Genomic DNA, 14255 nt, shown 5'->3' with positions numbered 1-14255 from the left:
AACTTACTAGCAGTCTTCCCCAACAGACTGTAAGATGTAAGTAAAATAAACCCCTTTCTCTCCAAGTTACCTTTGGTCCTGGTATTTATCACAGCAATAGAAAGCAAAGTAGAACACATGTCTTGTAAATGGAGACCAGAATTGAGTTGTGTTTTCCTTCTTTACAGGAAGCTAGCTAATGCCAGTGGAAGACACCAGACACTCAGAACTAAGATGAGTATTTCTTGGAACCCTATTCTTCTCTCGTGGAGATAAGGATTCCTTGCAGAGATACCCCATTATCTTTCAAGACCTGCTCTCTTTGTTCCTTGTGGCAGTGTCTAAGCCACTGTAATGTTGTTGAATTGCCAGCCAAGCTTTCCTTGCATCTCAGTATGAGCACATGCACACTTAAGCCAAGCACTCTGTACAGTAGCATATGTCTGAAATCATTAAGTTATCTGCATTATATCAGGCATGTTCATCCCACCATCCATAATATTCACATAAAGACAGGCTCATAACTACTAACTGGACTACATTTTATAAATGCATGTTAAAGAATATCACCAGTTAGAGTATATATTGTTGGCCATTGGCAGTGAGCTTATGCTCCCATTCAGTCCCCATCATGGTCCTTGCTGACTGACATCCTTGACCCCTGAACCTGGATCACAGCATGGAGCCTTCCCGTTCCCAGGTCCCCAAGTGCTTTCTTACCATTGCCAGTGGTATGACCCCAATCAAGTCCTTCTGGCTCACATAGATCTTGGATACCCCCAAGTCAGACGTGATGTCTCCTGGGTATTCAACCTGCCACGTGACAAGCTGTGTGGTGGGTGGGTCACTGGGTCCTTCAACCTCGACGTCAATCTGCATGACTTCGTAGGAGGCATCGTCCACACTATGGAGTAGGAATGAAGGGAAACAGAGGTGAGCAACTGAGACGCAGAACTCACCTGTGTCGGTGTGGCGTTTCGCCGGCACCTGTGTTTGTGTGCTCCAAGCCTTGAGCAATTTAAGGACAAGTCACCATCTGCATGCTTGCCAGCCCTTGCCAGGGCTCTGACATCATTATTTAAGGGTAGCTCCTTCTTCTGAGCTATTCAGCATCTCCAGGACAGGGGCTGCATTCTCTAAACACTCTCTGACTCACTCTTTCTTTCTTTCTTTCTTTCTTTCTTTCTTTCTTTCTTTCTCCAAGAATGGCTCTTTCCTGGACTTCCAGAAACAACTACACTGTTATGTTGATTTTATCTCAAAGCCACAGTCTGTTTGGTTGGGTGCACAGAATTTTAAAGGGTGCCATGGACTTGTGTTCCACTGATGGTAAGACAGTGTTGCAGGGAAACAGAAGACAGGCAAGGATGTGGGCCCAGGGACCATCCCACTGCTGATAAACATGGACACGTCATCAGCTATCACCCGGAGACAGGAATGGCTGTGACGAATGCTAGTTTTGAGACATATGAGTTCCCATAAACACAGCTCTGGAAACGGATCCAGGCTAGAAGGCTAGAACTATTTTAGCAGCCTTTGCTATTTTCATTAACTGTCTGCTTTCTTCTCTTCAGAGTTTCTTTCTAGTACAATGTCTGCTCTTCTATGTGACAGGTGAGAGAGAAAATGGTTTCATGCCAGCCTTTCTTGAGAAGATGAAAGAAGGGTAGGTGAGGGCTCATAGGGGCTGTCAGAGATGGGCTCTTAAAGGAGCATTAGTGAGCAGACATGTATCTAGTGAGTCAAGTTTCACATCTTCACAAAAGTGCCTTCAAACACTGGCATGTACTATTTATCATTAGCGCTGCTTTATTTCACAGAGGACCAGTTTATGCAAACACGTCAGTGACATCACCTAACATGCAAACTCTCACCTGGAAGCTCAGAAAGAGAACACACTGAACACACAGGTTAAGATGGCTGATTGGAGATCATGAGATTGAATCAAACAAAATCAAGATAAGAGCTATTAATACAGAAACAAGAAAAAGACCTACAGAGAACAGAAACAAGGATGGTAGAAGAAGGCACCCCTACACCAGTCCATGCCAAGATGTTCCTACTGTTCCCAACCGGTCCTGCTCAAAGCATGTATTCAAAAACATTGGGTAGCAGCTATCTTTAGAGTCTGGCAGTTTGGATGCTGAAAACTCAAATCAAAACCTGAATTTCATGTTTCCAGGGGTGAGGGGTGGGCAGAGGACAGTAGACTGTGGACCCAGTACCAGAAGACAGATATAAGAGTCTGAAGTATGGAGATCCAAAGTGCAAAGAAACCAGGGTTGGTGGAAGTGTAAGCAGAACTCGGAGCAGAGTCCTGATGGATGCCATAGATGCTCAACAGCACATATAGAGGTGATGGTATCAGCAGGGTGATTAGGGTGGTTTCCTCAACACCTTCTGCCTCCCTAACACCCTCTCTCATCCCTGAAGTCTTACAGGAGAGTGGGAAGTATGTGTTGGGATGTGTAACAGTCAATCCATCAGATTAGAAAGGGCAGACACAGTTGGTCTTCTTCATTCCCTCAGAGACTCATGTACAGAAAACCCTGCACTGCCCAGATCACCCCCCAAAGCACCAGAGATGGGCTGTAATTTGCAACCTGAGAAAATCCGAGGTGGAATTCTGGCCAGAAGTGGTCTTTGACTTATTTTGAATGTCTGACACCTGCAGCCCCACCCTGTCAATGGCAGATAAAGTACATCTCCCTAGCACGAAGAGACAGACTGAGAGAAAGTACACTGTATTCTGTCATATTTCATTATAGGCAGTATCTTACTATGCAATCCTGGCCAGCCTGGAACTTTCTATGTAGACCAGGATGGCAGCAGACTCAGAGATTCACCTGCCTCTGCCTTCTGAATATTGGAAGTAAAATGTGTACCACCATGCCTAGCTATTTTACTATTCACTTAATATTTATTGTTTAATTTAATTTTTGTTTGTTTACTATTTACTTACTATTTTTGAATTACACTTGTGTGTGTATGTGTGTGTGTATGTGTGTATACCGTCACATACATGTAGAAGTCAATGGTACTCTCCTTTCATTACATAAGTCTTGGGTACAGGACAGAGGTTGTAAGCTTTGGCAGCAATAAGTTGACCCACTGAGCCCTCTCTAAAGCCCTAATTATTTTAATTCTAACTAATTGTTTTTATTAGGTTCATAGAATGCCCACCTCTGTCTTTGGGTTATTTGTTGTGGCTTAATTTGTATCCTCACTGGAAAAGCCTGTGTTGTTTTCCTTTTCTTCCTCTATATCCAACACACAACATTCTTCCTGCTACTCATTGTTTACCCAACCACATACTCTCCTCTCATTCTGATTATACCTCTGTTTTCTCTTTTATCCATTCATTTTTTTTACTTCCCTACTCAAATATTGAGACCATTTCCTCTAAAAAAAAAAATACCATAAACCGATTTGTTACGGAGTTTTTTGTTGTTGCTATTTTGTTTGCAATAGGAATTTCAGTGATACTGTATCTGAATGTTCCAGAGAATGCAGGTGGAGGTCACAAGTGTCTTCACTCTCTGATGCTATTATTCCCTGGACCACTGGTAACCCACTGTATGTGTTACTGCAATCAGCTCTATCTCCAATCTAATGCCACACAAGGACAAGACAACTCACCAGGAGACTCACATAAAAGAAAATAAAAAGAAGTATGACTTTGATTCAGTGTCAGAGCCCTTGCCTAGAAGTATAAGGCCCTGGGTACAATCCCCAGCATTGGAAAAATAAAACAAAAGAAATAAAGAAAAATACAACAAATAAAAGATAAACTACATCCTAAAGATGTAGTTTAAACACACACATTCTAACTGCACACATCACACAAAGAGAGCAAAAGCCAGGAGCCAGCAATGCACAATGGCATTTCACAAAGTGACGTCTCAATACCAGAAAACAAAGATAATAAAATAGATGGAATTCCAGAAAAAGATAGCAGAGTCTTACTTATAAAACTACTCAAGGGCCATCAGAAGACTCCAAAGAGCAGTTGAATGATGTAAGAAAATCCACTCAGGACCCAGACAAGAAAGTGACCGGAGTAGATGAGATGCTCAGTACCCTAGAGTGAGGATTTGAGCACATAGACAGGAAAGGTAGCATGTAGATTGAGACACTGAAGTAGAACCACAGATATTCTGGAAATGCAGAGTCGATCAATAACATTAAAAGAAATGACAATAGAAAGCACTGGATAGACAAGCCTGGTCAGAGGAATGGAGTTCAGGACTGGTGGACAAGGCTGAGACAGTGCATAGAAACATACAGGAAAGAAAAACCAACACAAATGACAAACTTGTGCAAGAACTCTTGGAAACATTCAAGAGACCAACATAAGAATCCCCGAGGTAGAGAAAGGATTTGGAATGAAGTCTAAAGGATGTAGATAATTAATTTGATGAAATTATAGTTGAGAATTCCCCTGATTTTGAGGAAGAGATGGACTTGCAAACATAGGCAATATTTGGAAGTCAAACAGATAGGATGAGCACAACCCATCCATGACACACCACCGTACAAGACAAAAAACACCAAGTCAAGCACAAACAACACTGAAAGCTGTAGTGGGCAAATTGCACCTCACATACAAAGGCAGAAACGTTAAAACAACACCAGATGTCTTATCAGCAACCCTAAAAGCCAGGAGAGCATGGAATAAATAATATGTTTCAATCACTAAAACAAATCACTGTTAACCAAAGTTGCTATGCCATGTGAAATTGCGGGAGAAATATGAACATTTCTTTTCTTGTTCAAGACAAGCAGAAGTCAGAGAAGTTGATGACCATCAAGAAAGTGCTGCAGACTATCCACAAAGGAATACTATAGACACAGGAAGACGAGAGTTTCTCTATGAGAACACAAGAAAGCCTAGTATCTCATGAGAGGAGCGGATGAATAGAGGGGCACTGGGAAGGTATCGACACAACACATCGATTCCCAAAGAGGAGGAAGGAAGGTCCTATCAATAATCCAGCAATCCTCATTTATTTCTCCATTGCTGAGGTAGAACACTGTCTAAAAGTAACGTGGAGAGTAAAGGCTTTGTTTGGCTTACAGGGTCACAGTCCATCAGAGGGAAATCTGTGCAGTAATCTGGAGGCAGGAATTGGAGCAGAGAATGCAGAGGGATGCTGCTTTCTGGCTTGTTCCCTATGGCTTGCCCTAACTGCTTTCTTCTACAGCCTAGGAAGAGCAGCCCAGGCATGGTACCACCTTAAGTGAGCTGAGCCCTTCTACAACAAACATAAATTGATAAAATGCCCAAAAGACTTGCCCATGTGCCAATATGATGGAGGCAATTTTTCAAATGAGGTTTCTTGTTCCCTGGTGTGTCAAGTTGACAACTCAAGCTATGTCACACACCCTTTAAATATACTCTACGAGCCTCACCAGAGAGAGAGAGAGAAAGATTTGTTTCAAGACACTTTGAAATCAACTTTGCTTTTAGGGTCCTCTGCCAACTCTCTGAGTCCTGTGATGTTTCTGTAAATCAAAGTGGAGGCATGAAAACTAGAATATTGGCTGTGAACGCTTCATCACACGTTGCATTTGAAAAGATCAAACGCCACATAGACACTGACCCTTGGGTGGGAGCAATATTAATAGCAGAGAACTCGAGTTATTAAGTCTTCCAGCTTCCTTTCTGTTGTCCTGATAAAACACTCTGAATAAAAGCATCTTGGGGAGGAAAGGGTTTACCTAGCTTACACTTCAAGATCATAGTCTATCATTGAGGGAAGTCAGGGCAGGAATTCAAACAGGAATTGAAGCAAAGCCTAGGGTGGAATATGGATTACTGGCTTGCTCTGGAGATTATGCTCAGCTACCATTCTTATACAGCCAAGGACAACCTGCCTAAGGAGGGATGGTGCCTCAAGAGAGGGCGTGGCCATTCTGCATCAATAATCAACCAACAGAGTTTCTCACAGACATGGCCAAAGCCCAGTCTGGTCAAGACAATTCCTTAGTTTATGTTCCCTGCTTCCAGGTGACTCTAGGTGTGTCAAGCTGGCTGACAACTTAACTAGAGCACTGTTAACACTTCTTAATAATATACATGTTTGTTTTTTATTTATTACAGACTAGAAGCCAATATATCATAGTATGGCTTTAAGAAGCACTCTAGTGATCCACTTTCACTCCGCAGCCACCCACATGGGCAACTGGCTTCCGGGGTGTGTGTGAGAGCTGTGGTTGCACGGTGACGTGGGTGTGGGAGACAGGGAGTGAAATTTCACTCCCAACTTTAGGCTGCTCCAGATGGTTCCCTGAAGGATAAATTGGTGAAATTTTAGGAAACAAAAACCAAGCCAGAGGTGGAGTGGAGGGGTGGGGTCTGGGGGACCCTCTAGGACATGAGTGACTCTTTTCTTAGGGAACCCTTTGATATGTATTCCCGGTACCCTTTTCCATATACTTTTTAATAGATCACCTGAGTGCAAGACATGTGATATTAGGTCCATAGAATTGTACAGACTCCCCCATCCATTCCACTGCCCCCTTGTGCCTGAACCCTAGCTCTAAACACTTTCACTGCTAATGACCCAAGTCTGGCTTTCCTTGGATAGTCCCTGTTATGGTTTGAAATGTGTTTGAACATTCAGTCCTTAGCAGATGGCACTGACTAGGGAGGCTGTGGAGACTTCAGAGGTGAGGGCTAGGGATGGAAACTAGCCACCAGGGATGGGCCTTGATGATGATATCTACTTCTGTCCTCTGCTTCTTGATTGGTCAAGAGATGAGCAATTTAGATCACAAGCCACCTGCCACATGCCTTCCCGTCCAAAACAGACTACAGTCCGTGAGACAGTGAGCCATGATAATTCTTTTGGAGTTTTTAGAGCCAGTTTACAAGATCTGAATTTGAGGGGTTATTTTCTGGGAGCTCAGCTGTAGCAGAGACTGTTGGTGTTAAGTTTGATGTCCCAGCCCTTGCCTCTAAAGGAGCCACAGTGAGCATCTAGCACCTCTTGTGGCAGCTACACCTTATGGGAAGAGCCATTGTCTTGGGCTGGGTCTTACATCCTAAAGTCCTCAATGGATTGTTATAAACACTTTGTCACACATTCATATACCAATGAATCTTCATCTTATTGGCCCTCCTATAGAAAATGAAGTAATTTTCAAAATAAGCAGTATAGCATCCTGTTTAGGTCTTTTTGTCAACTCGACCCAGGGTTGGGTCATCTAGGAAGAAAAGAACCTCAATTGAGGAAATGTCTCTACCCCTCTGGCATGTGGACAAGGATGTGACATATTTTCTTGATAGGTGACTAATATGAGAGGGCACTGCCCACTGTGGGTGATGCCATTCCTGGTGTAAGAAAGTCGTCTATGCAAGCCATGGGGAGCAAGACAATAAGAAGCACTTTTCCATGATCTCCACTTCAGTTCTTGCCTCCAGGTTCCTGCCCTGACTTCCCTCAGTGATGGTCTCTGATCAGAGCTATAGCCTAGTAAAAATGCTTTGCTCTCCAGATTGCTTTTGGCCAATATTTTATGACAGTAATAGAAAGCAAACTAGGACAGAAATCAAAGGCAATTAACAAATATTCTCTAGAAAAAGGAGTGGGGAATGAGGGAAGGTACAGAGGGCCTAACTCCAGGCTCAGCTCCTCTTAGAAGGACTCCCCACATTACCGTGGTCCTCGCCTGCAGTGGCATTTGGGAAATTTGCATCTGATGCAGACATAGGGACCAGATGTCTCCCACATGGAAGGACCACTGTCCTCCTTTCCTGTACCGTCTTTCATGTCTCATTCTCAAGATTAAAATGGGGATATTACTCAAACAAATTGTTTCTCCTTAGACATTATCATGCTATTAAAATTTTCCATTACTGGTACATTTTTTCTAACTTCTTCATTACCATTTTCTGTATAAGACCTTTTATGAGTAAGTAAAATATGCACAACTGCTTTAATGTATGTACTTTATAATGAGATCTTCTTTGTCACCATAAATTTGTCGTCTCATGAACTCTCTTGTGACCAGAGTCATTCTAGAGGAGAGAAAGAGAGAGATCGCCAAAGAGGGGAAACTCATGGGCCAGGGTTTGTGTGTGGAGTACAGTGAAAACTGAGGCAATCTCTGTGGTGTGACTGGGTTCTTAAGAATTCTGGGATGTTCAGCTAGTCCGGATTTATCCCATGCTTTTTCAGACCTAGGCCAGCTGGCCTTGGTGAGATCCCAATAGAACATCCCCATTGTCTTAGTGTGTGGTCAAGAACAATTGCAGTGGGTTTTTGATCCTACTGCACGTACTGGCTTTGTGGGAGCCTAGGCAGTTTGAATGCTCACCTTACGAGACCTCGATAGAGGTGGGCAGTCCTTGGGCTTCCCACAGGTCAGGGAACCCTGATTGCTCTTCGAGCAGATGAGGGGGGGGGACTTGATCGGGGGAGGGGGAGGGAAATGGGAAGCGGTTGTGGGGACGAGGCAGAAATCCTTAATAAATAAATAAATTTAAAACATAAAAAAAAAAAGAATTCTGGGATGGAGCCGGGCAGTGGTGGTGCATGCCTTTAATCCCAGCACTCAGCAGGCAGAGGCAGGTGGATCTCTGTGAGTTCGAGGCCAGGCTGGTCTACAAGAGCTAGTTCCAGAACAGCTAGGCAGCTAGGACTGTTGTATAGAGAAACCCTGTCTTGAAAAACCAACAAAACAAAACAAAGCAAAGCAAAACAAAACAAAACACATAAAGGAATCCTGGGACTGGGATTGACTGGGGCCGGAGGTGCAGGTGATTGGTAGGAAGGCCATGCAAGTCTTTAAAACTATCCCCCAAGCAGCCAGCTATGGCTAGCCAGTCATCTACGAGTCATAGTTTGCTTATGTACTGTTTTATTTTTGAGCTAAATTTAAGCTTAATTTTTGAAGAAAAAAGAGTATACAGCATAGAGCATGCATGGTCTATAAAGCTTGGCATATTGCTATCCTACCCCTTACAGAGAAAGCTTGCCAATTCCTGATCTTTATCATGAGAATAAAAAGACAAATTAATAACCTTTAAAAATAATAAAATGGTATTTACTTCACTACATAGATACTCCTCTAGAAGAGAACACGAACCAGTCAAGTACTTCTCAGTGCTAATGAGAAAGTTCATATGTAAGAGTTGACCTGGGGCTATTCCGGATTGGAACAAGAGAAGTGGAATGAGAGAAATTGGCAGAGGCGGGCCCTATTATAAAGGCTGCCATTAGGGTTAGAATTCATATACTCGGCTTTTTTTTTTCTTTTAGGTACTAAAAAGTACAAAATGATCCCAACTGAAATAGAGCAATAGGCCAAGCTTCAGTGGAAAGGGAAAAAAAATAAAAGGGGGCATTCCTTTAGATGAGTTATGGATTTCACAAGAATCTCTGCAGAACTCTAGAATGTTAATCAGAGTGGGGTATTTTTCTTAAGTGCAACCATCCTTCACACATTTGTGATCTCAAGCCCTGCCCTTGCACGCAGAGGAGCAACCCCAGTTAACCAGGATGGACAAATACACAGACAGCCTTGACCTAGGACAGGATCGAGTTTCCAGATGAGGACTTACCTATATTGCTTGAGTGAAACACAAAATGATTAACAAATAGGGGTGTGGCCATGTTCAAATGTGAAAATCTACATGAACTTTGACCAGTTGCACTCTTTGCAACTGATGCCATCATCTTAAATATAAAGCAGAAGTCCCAGAAAGAAATGTAACTGAGATGTAATGCTTGGGATGCTGTCTTCTGGATAGGACATAGTCCATGCCTTCTTGAGGAGACCCACACAAGATATGGACCATAGACGTTTTGTTATGCAAGGGAGGGCTCACAAGGACCCACACTTCATAGAGAATACAGAAGCAGGAGGGAGCTTTGCTTGGGTGTACTAGCCTGTGCTCCTGTGAGTGACTCATCTTCCATGCTTCCACCCCTCACTCACGTTCCTGTAAGTAACCTCTCACCCTTGCTCCTGTGGGTTACCAGAATTCAACTTCAGCTAGACTTGAGTGCAGCTGCTTATTTATTCTGTTTAGGGTACCCTATCTAGGGTATGCAGATTTGTTACACAGCAACACAGTCACTCATTCAAAATGGGGTTTTCTTTGCAAGAGAGAACCGCTCCCACTTAGGCAATGTCCACATCAGTCTTTAAGAGCAAGCCCAACATTCTAATTATATGATCAGTGTACTGGAGATGAAATAGCCTAATAACCTTGCCTCCTAGGTTTTAAGTTTCATTTATTAAAAGGCAAGTTCCCAATTTGACCTCTTTTGTTCCTATTTTAACTATATTTCTACCTCTGTTTTTCCTGGATTGACTTAAATGATCTTTTATGGCATACTTTACCTGTTAATCCATAGCTCAGGAAGGTTTTTCCATGTTCCAAAGTGGAGAGAGAGAGAGAGAGAGAGAGAGAGAGAGAGAGAGAGAGCAGAAAGATGGAAGATGGGAAATCAGCTGTTTGCAAAAGGCATAATTCTACCTAAAAGCAGCGAGTGCCCTTGACATCTTTGAGGAGCCCCCTTCACTCCCAAAGGGAAGGCATTTTCCACACTTGCTGAGCTGGAATCGCTATAGCAGACAAACAGAGGGAAAAAATAACACTAAATCTTTCATCTCCACTTCGTGACATTTTCTTAAACATATTCACTTGGAGATAGAAAGATATTTTATTTTTATACATTTCTTTTTGTTGGGAGTTTTTTTTTCCCCCACTCTAAAAGAAAGAACGAAATCCAATCTGTATGCCACAGACACATTAGTATCCTCGCCAAGGCTGCAGACTGTTCGAGACCACATCTTGTCTTGCATAAACAGGTACCTCGGATGCCCAGCATTCGTGATGAAGCCTTAGCCCTCCGTGCAACTTGGGCAGGAGCTACAAACTCAGAGTAAGGTGTAATTGGCAAGAAATGTAAGCAAGACAATCATGCAGTTAGTTTCTGACTGTCTCAGCCTCTCCCTTCTTGGGGAACTGAGAAGGGTCTGTAATGGACTAACACCGATGAAGACACCATCAGCGTTCTAGCAGGAGTTTATAAAGGTGTGCGTTATAAGATTTCTTAGCACAAAATTTTAATTGGAACTATTTCTACTACTACGTCTGGTGACACTGCTCCCTAGACCCCACTGCAACTATTTATTATTTTTAAGTTAAGATAAACTAAGCAGAACTTCTTTACACTTTGTCTCAGCAGAATGCCTCCAGGATTGACAGATGTGAAGCAGGGTTAAGTGTCTTCGCAAGTATCTTGGTGTTTGGAAGTGGGAAAGCCTCACCATGGCTGTGTGACATCTTCAGCAGAAAATTAAGGTGTATCACACACACATGTACCCATGCACACACACACACCCAACACACACACACACACACACACACACACACACATGCACACACACACATTGCCCCTGAACCCAATAGCCAAAGCATACCTGATATCTGAAGCAAGTATACATCCAACAGTATTAGTGCCACACTGAAATAAAAGACCTACAGACATTATTGTTCTCTATCTACAATCTCTTTAAGCATGTCATTGAATTGAATTGCTGGACTAAAAAGCTCTTATGTTCACATGAAAATTCAAAAAGGGGGTTATTAATTGATAGCGATGATGGGCACTAAATCTACTAATGGTTTTCTCAGCTCCCATCTGACATGACAAATGACAGAGCTCACGGGCTGAGATGTTTTATTATCCTGCAATAAAATTAATTCAAATATGTATATAGGTAATCTTCCTACAAAAAAAGGTTTCTGTTTCTTTAAACCTCTATGTGAGACTGTCATGTCACCGCCCATGATCAATACATAATTGAGCTTCAGGCTTCTAGTGCCCAAGGTCTGGGGCTGAAGAATTAATTTGCTGGTTGAGGTTAATGGAATGTCAATTAATTTCTTGGTATAAATGTCAATACATTCAGTTAGGCTCTGTGATTTAAATATAATTAAAGATAAACTTCAAGTCAACGTTACCTTTTTGGCTTGGGATATGATGGGTGATTTACTAAAATCCTATGAAGTCACAAGGGAGGGGAATTTGTGTGTTTGCATTATCTCATCCAGCAAGTTATGTGTGTTCATTTCCAGTAGCTTGAGAAGGAAAGAGCAATAAGTGCCCTCTTGTTTCTCTCCAGCCTTCATGGTCCATCTTCGACAGCTACAGTTTGTGTTCCTCGGTGTGGTGGTTGATAGAATGGACTTTGGAACCATATGTACCCAGTATAGAATCCTGATTATGGTACTAATCAGGATGTGTCAGCCTTAACTCCTGGGGTGGCGAGCTTGAAACATCAGCTTAACACATCCCACAGTCACTGGGAAGAGCGTCTCAGTTAGGGGTTGTCTACCCTGGGTTGGCTTATAGGCGTGTCTGTGGGAGACTGTATTGAGTTCATCAATGTGAGAGAACACAGTCCATTGTGGGCAGCTCCATCCCCTAGGCGTGGAGTCCTTAACTGTATAAGAATGGAGAAATGGAGCTGAGCACTAATAAGCAAGCAAGCCTGTGTGCATTCACTGCTTTCTGTTCTTGACTGTGGGTGGATATGCCTAGCTTTTTAAAGTTCCTGCCTTAACTTCCTCATTATGATGGGCTGTAAACCTGCCACTATTCGCTGAAATAAACTCTTTCTCCTCTAAGTTGCTTTCTGTTAAGGAATTTTATTATCACAACCAGAAAGGAATCTAGAGTTCTGAAGGCCCCAGATTTGCACACCATACAATGCCACTTAATCGGGACTGTTTTGAGTGGCTGTCGGACCTCAGGACATGGTGTTTTGAATTCTAAGTGGCATGTGGTGCCTGTTTGAACTGCAATGGTGATGTGCACAGCTGTATGGGGCCATCCTATCAATGATTAATGGAGATCACTGTGCCAAGGGTTTAAGGTAATATGCATATGAAGCTATGACCAAGGCACTGGAGGTGATAGCTTGCATTTGAAACTGGCTATCAGTTTTGACATAAGCTCCATTTAGTGCCTATGGGGTCTAAGGGAGGTTAAAGATCAGTGCTTAGTGTGTCGTTTTGAATGCTGACCTCCTTCCAGCTGTGAGTCACAGCCAACATCTGGAGAAGCCACCTGTAAGCCATGCTCTGTTGTAGATGCTGTCCATGGTGCCAAGTGAGAACACTTGGAAAGGCTTCTGCTCCCAGGGAGACCATACACTCAGGGCTATCAGATTTCAATGAGAACACTCAGAAGATGAATTCAATCTCCCTGGGATGGACATCTCTCCACTACTTCTCTAGAATCAAGGGGTAGTGAAGTTTTCTATGTCCTTATCCATGAAGCCTGTCACCGCCACCTTATATGGCAGAGGGGACTTTGCCATAAATTGAAGGTCCTGAGATAACATTATTCGGGATGGCAGGTGTGACTCTAAATGCAGTCCTGGTGGTCATCATTAGATGAGGGCCAGTGGGAGGTGCCCCACAGAGGCCCAAGTGTTTGGAACAACATTCTTGGAAAGAGGACACAGAGCCGACTTCAAAGCTAGTAATAGGAATCACTTTAAGCACTTTGTTTAGCCAGGTCCTTGCCTGGTGGACCAGAGGAACTTCCTCAGTGACCCAAATCCCCATCAACATGTTCCACTCAGGAGTGTGGGCTGTGCTGTGGCCCATGTGCAACAAGTTCAGAAGCAATTAGCCACTTTACATAAAAAAGAGATTAATCAGCATCACATATATTATGCTCAACCTTATAATAATCCAATCAATTATTCAGCACAGCAACCAGTAAACATGGAACCGTTTGCAAACAACCCCATCATAAAGTGTTCTGGCTTAGGATTAATACATGGAGTTGTGTCTACACCACAGACAAGCCTGGTGCTTCAGGAGATACATCAGGAGGCCAGCTGTACATCGGCAACACCTGATGTTCCCAAACAATGCTGAGGGGGAGGGGCTTGTCTCCACTGATTGTAGGTTGGCTCTTTAGTCTGGGATATATGATGGCCGTGAATGAAGATGACAGCGGTGATGGTGCTGATGTGGTAATGATGATAATGGTGATGCTGATAGGAGTAATGGTGATGGAGGTAATGGTGTTCCTCTCAAGACCCCACTGTAAAGCCCCCATGGGGAACAGTTAGTTTTGAGCAGCAGAAAAGCACTAGTCTGGAGGGATGGATCCTCCATCAGATGGGAAAAGATTATGAAGAATGGACCCTTTGAGCCCTCTTCCCTGTTTAGGTAAGGAGCACCCAGAAATTCTGGTCCGCTGGTCCAAGGCTCTCCCCAGGCATGCAGATTCTAGGCA

General features: G+C 43.1%; 1 protein-coding gene across 1 annotated transcript in view; it reads right to left on the bottom strand.

The window, feature by feature from the left end:
• The window catches only part of Tmem132d (transmembrane protein 132D), a 624928-nt gene that overhangs the window by 185464 nt on the left and 425209 nt on the right, over positions 1-14255 (bottom strand). The window contains exon 4 of the mRNA XM_041648864.1: positions 700-883. Coding sequence (XP_041504798.1) covers positions 700-883 — 184 coding nt within the window. The remainder of the gene's footprint in view (positions 1-699; positions 884-14255) is intronic.

Source organism: Microtus oregoni, unplaced genomic scaffold (genome assembly GCF_018167655.1).
Source record: "Microtus oregoni isolate MIOR12 unplaced genomic scaffold, Mior012 000003F_ref0000135, whole genome shotgun sequence".
In the NCBI taxonomy this organism is placed as follows: domain Eukaryota; kingdom Metazoa; phylum Chordata; class Mammalia; order Rodentia; family Cricetidae; genus Microtus; species Microtus oregoni.
The sequence above is the reverse complement of the archived record's forward strand: the minus strand, read 5'-3'. Positions and strand labels throughout refer to the sequence as shown.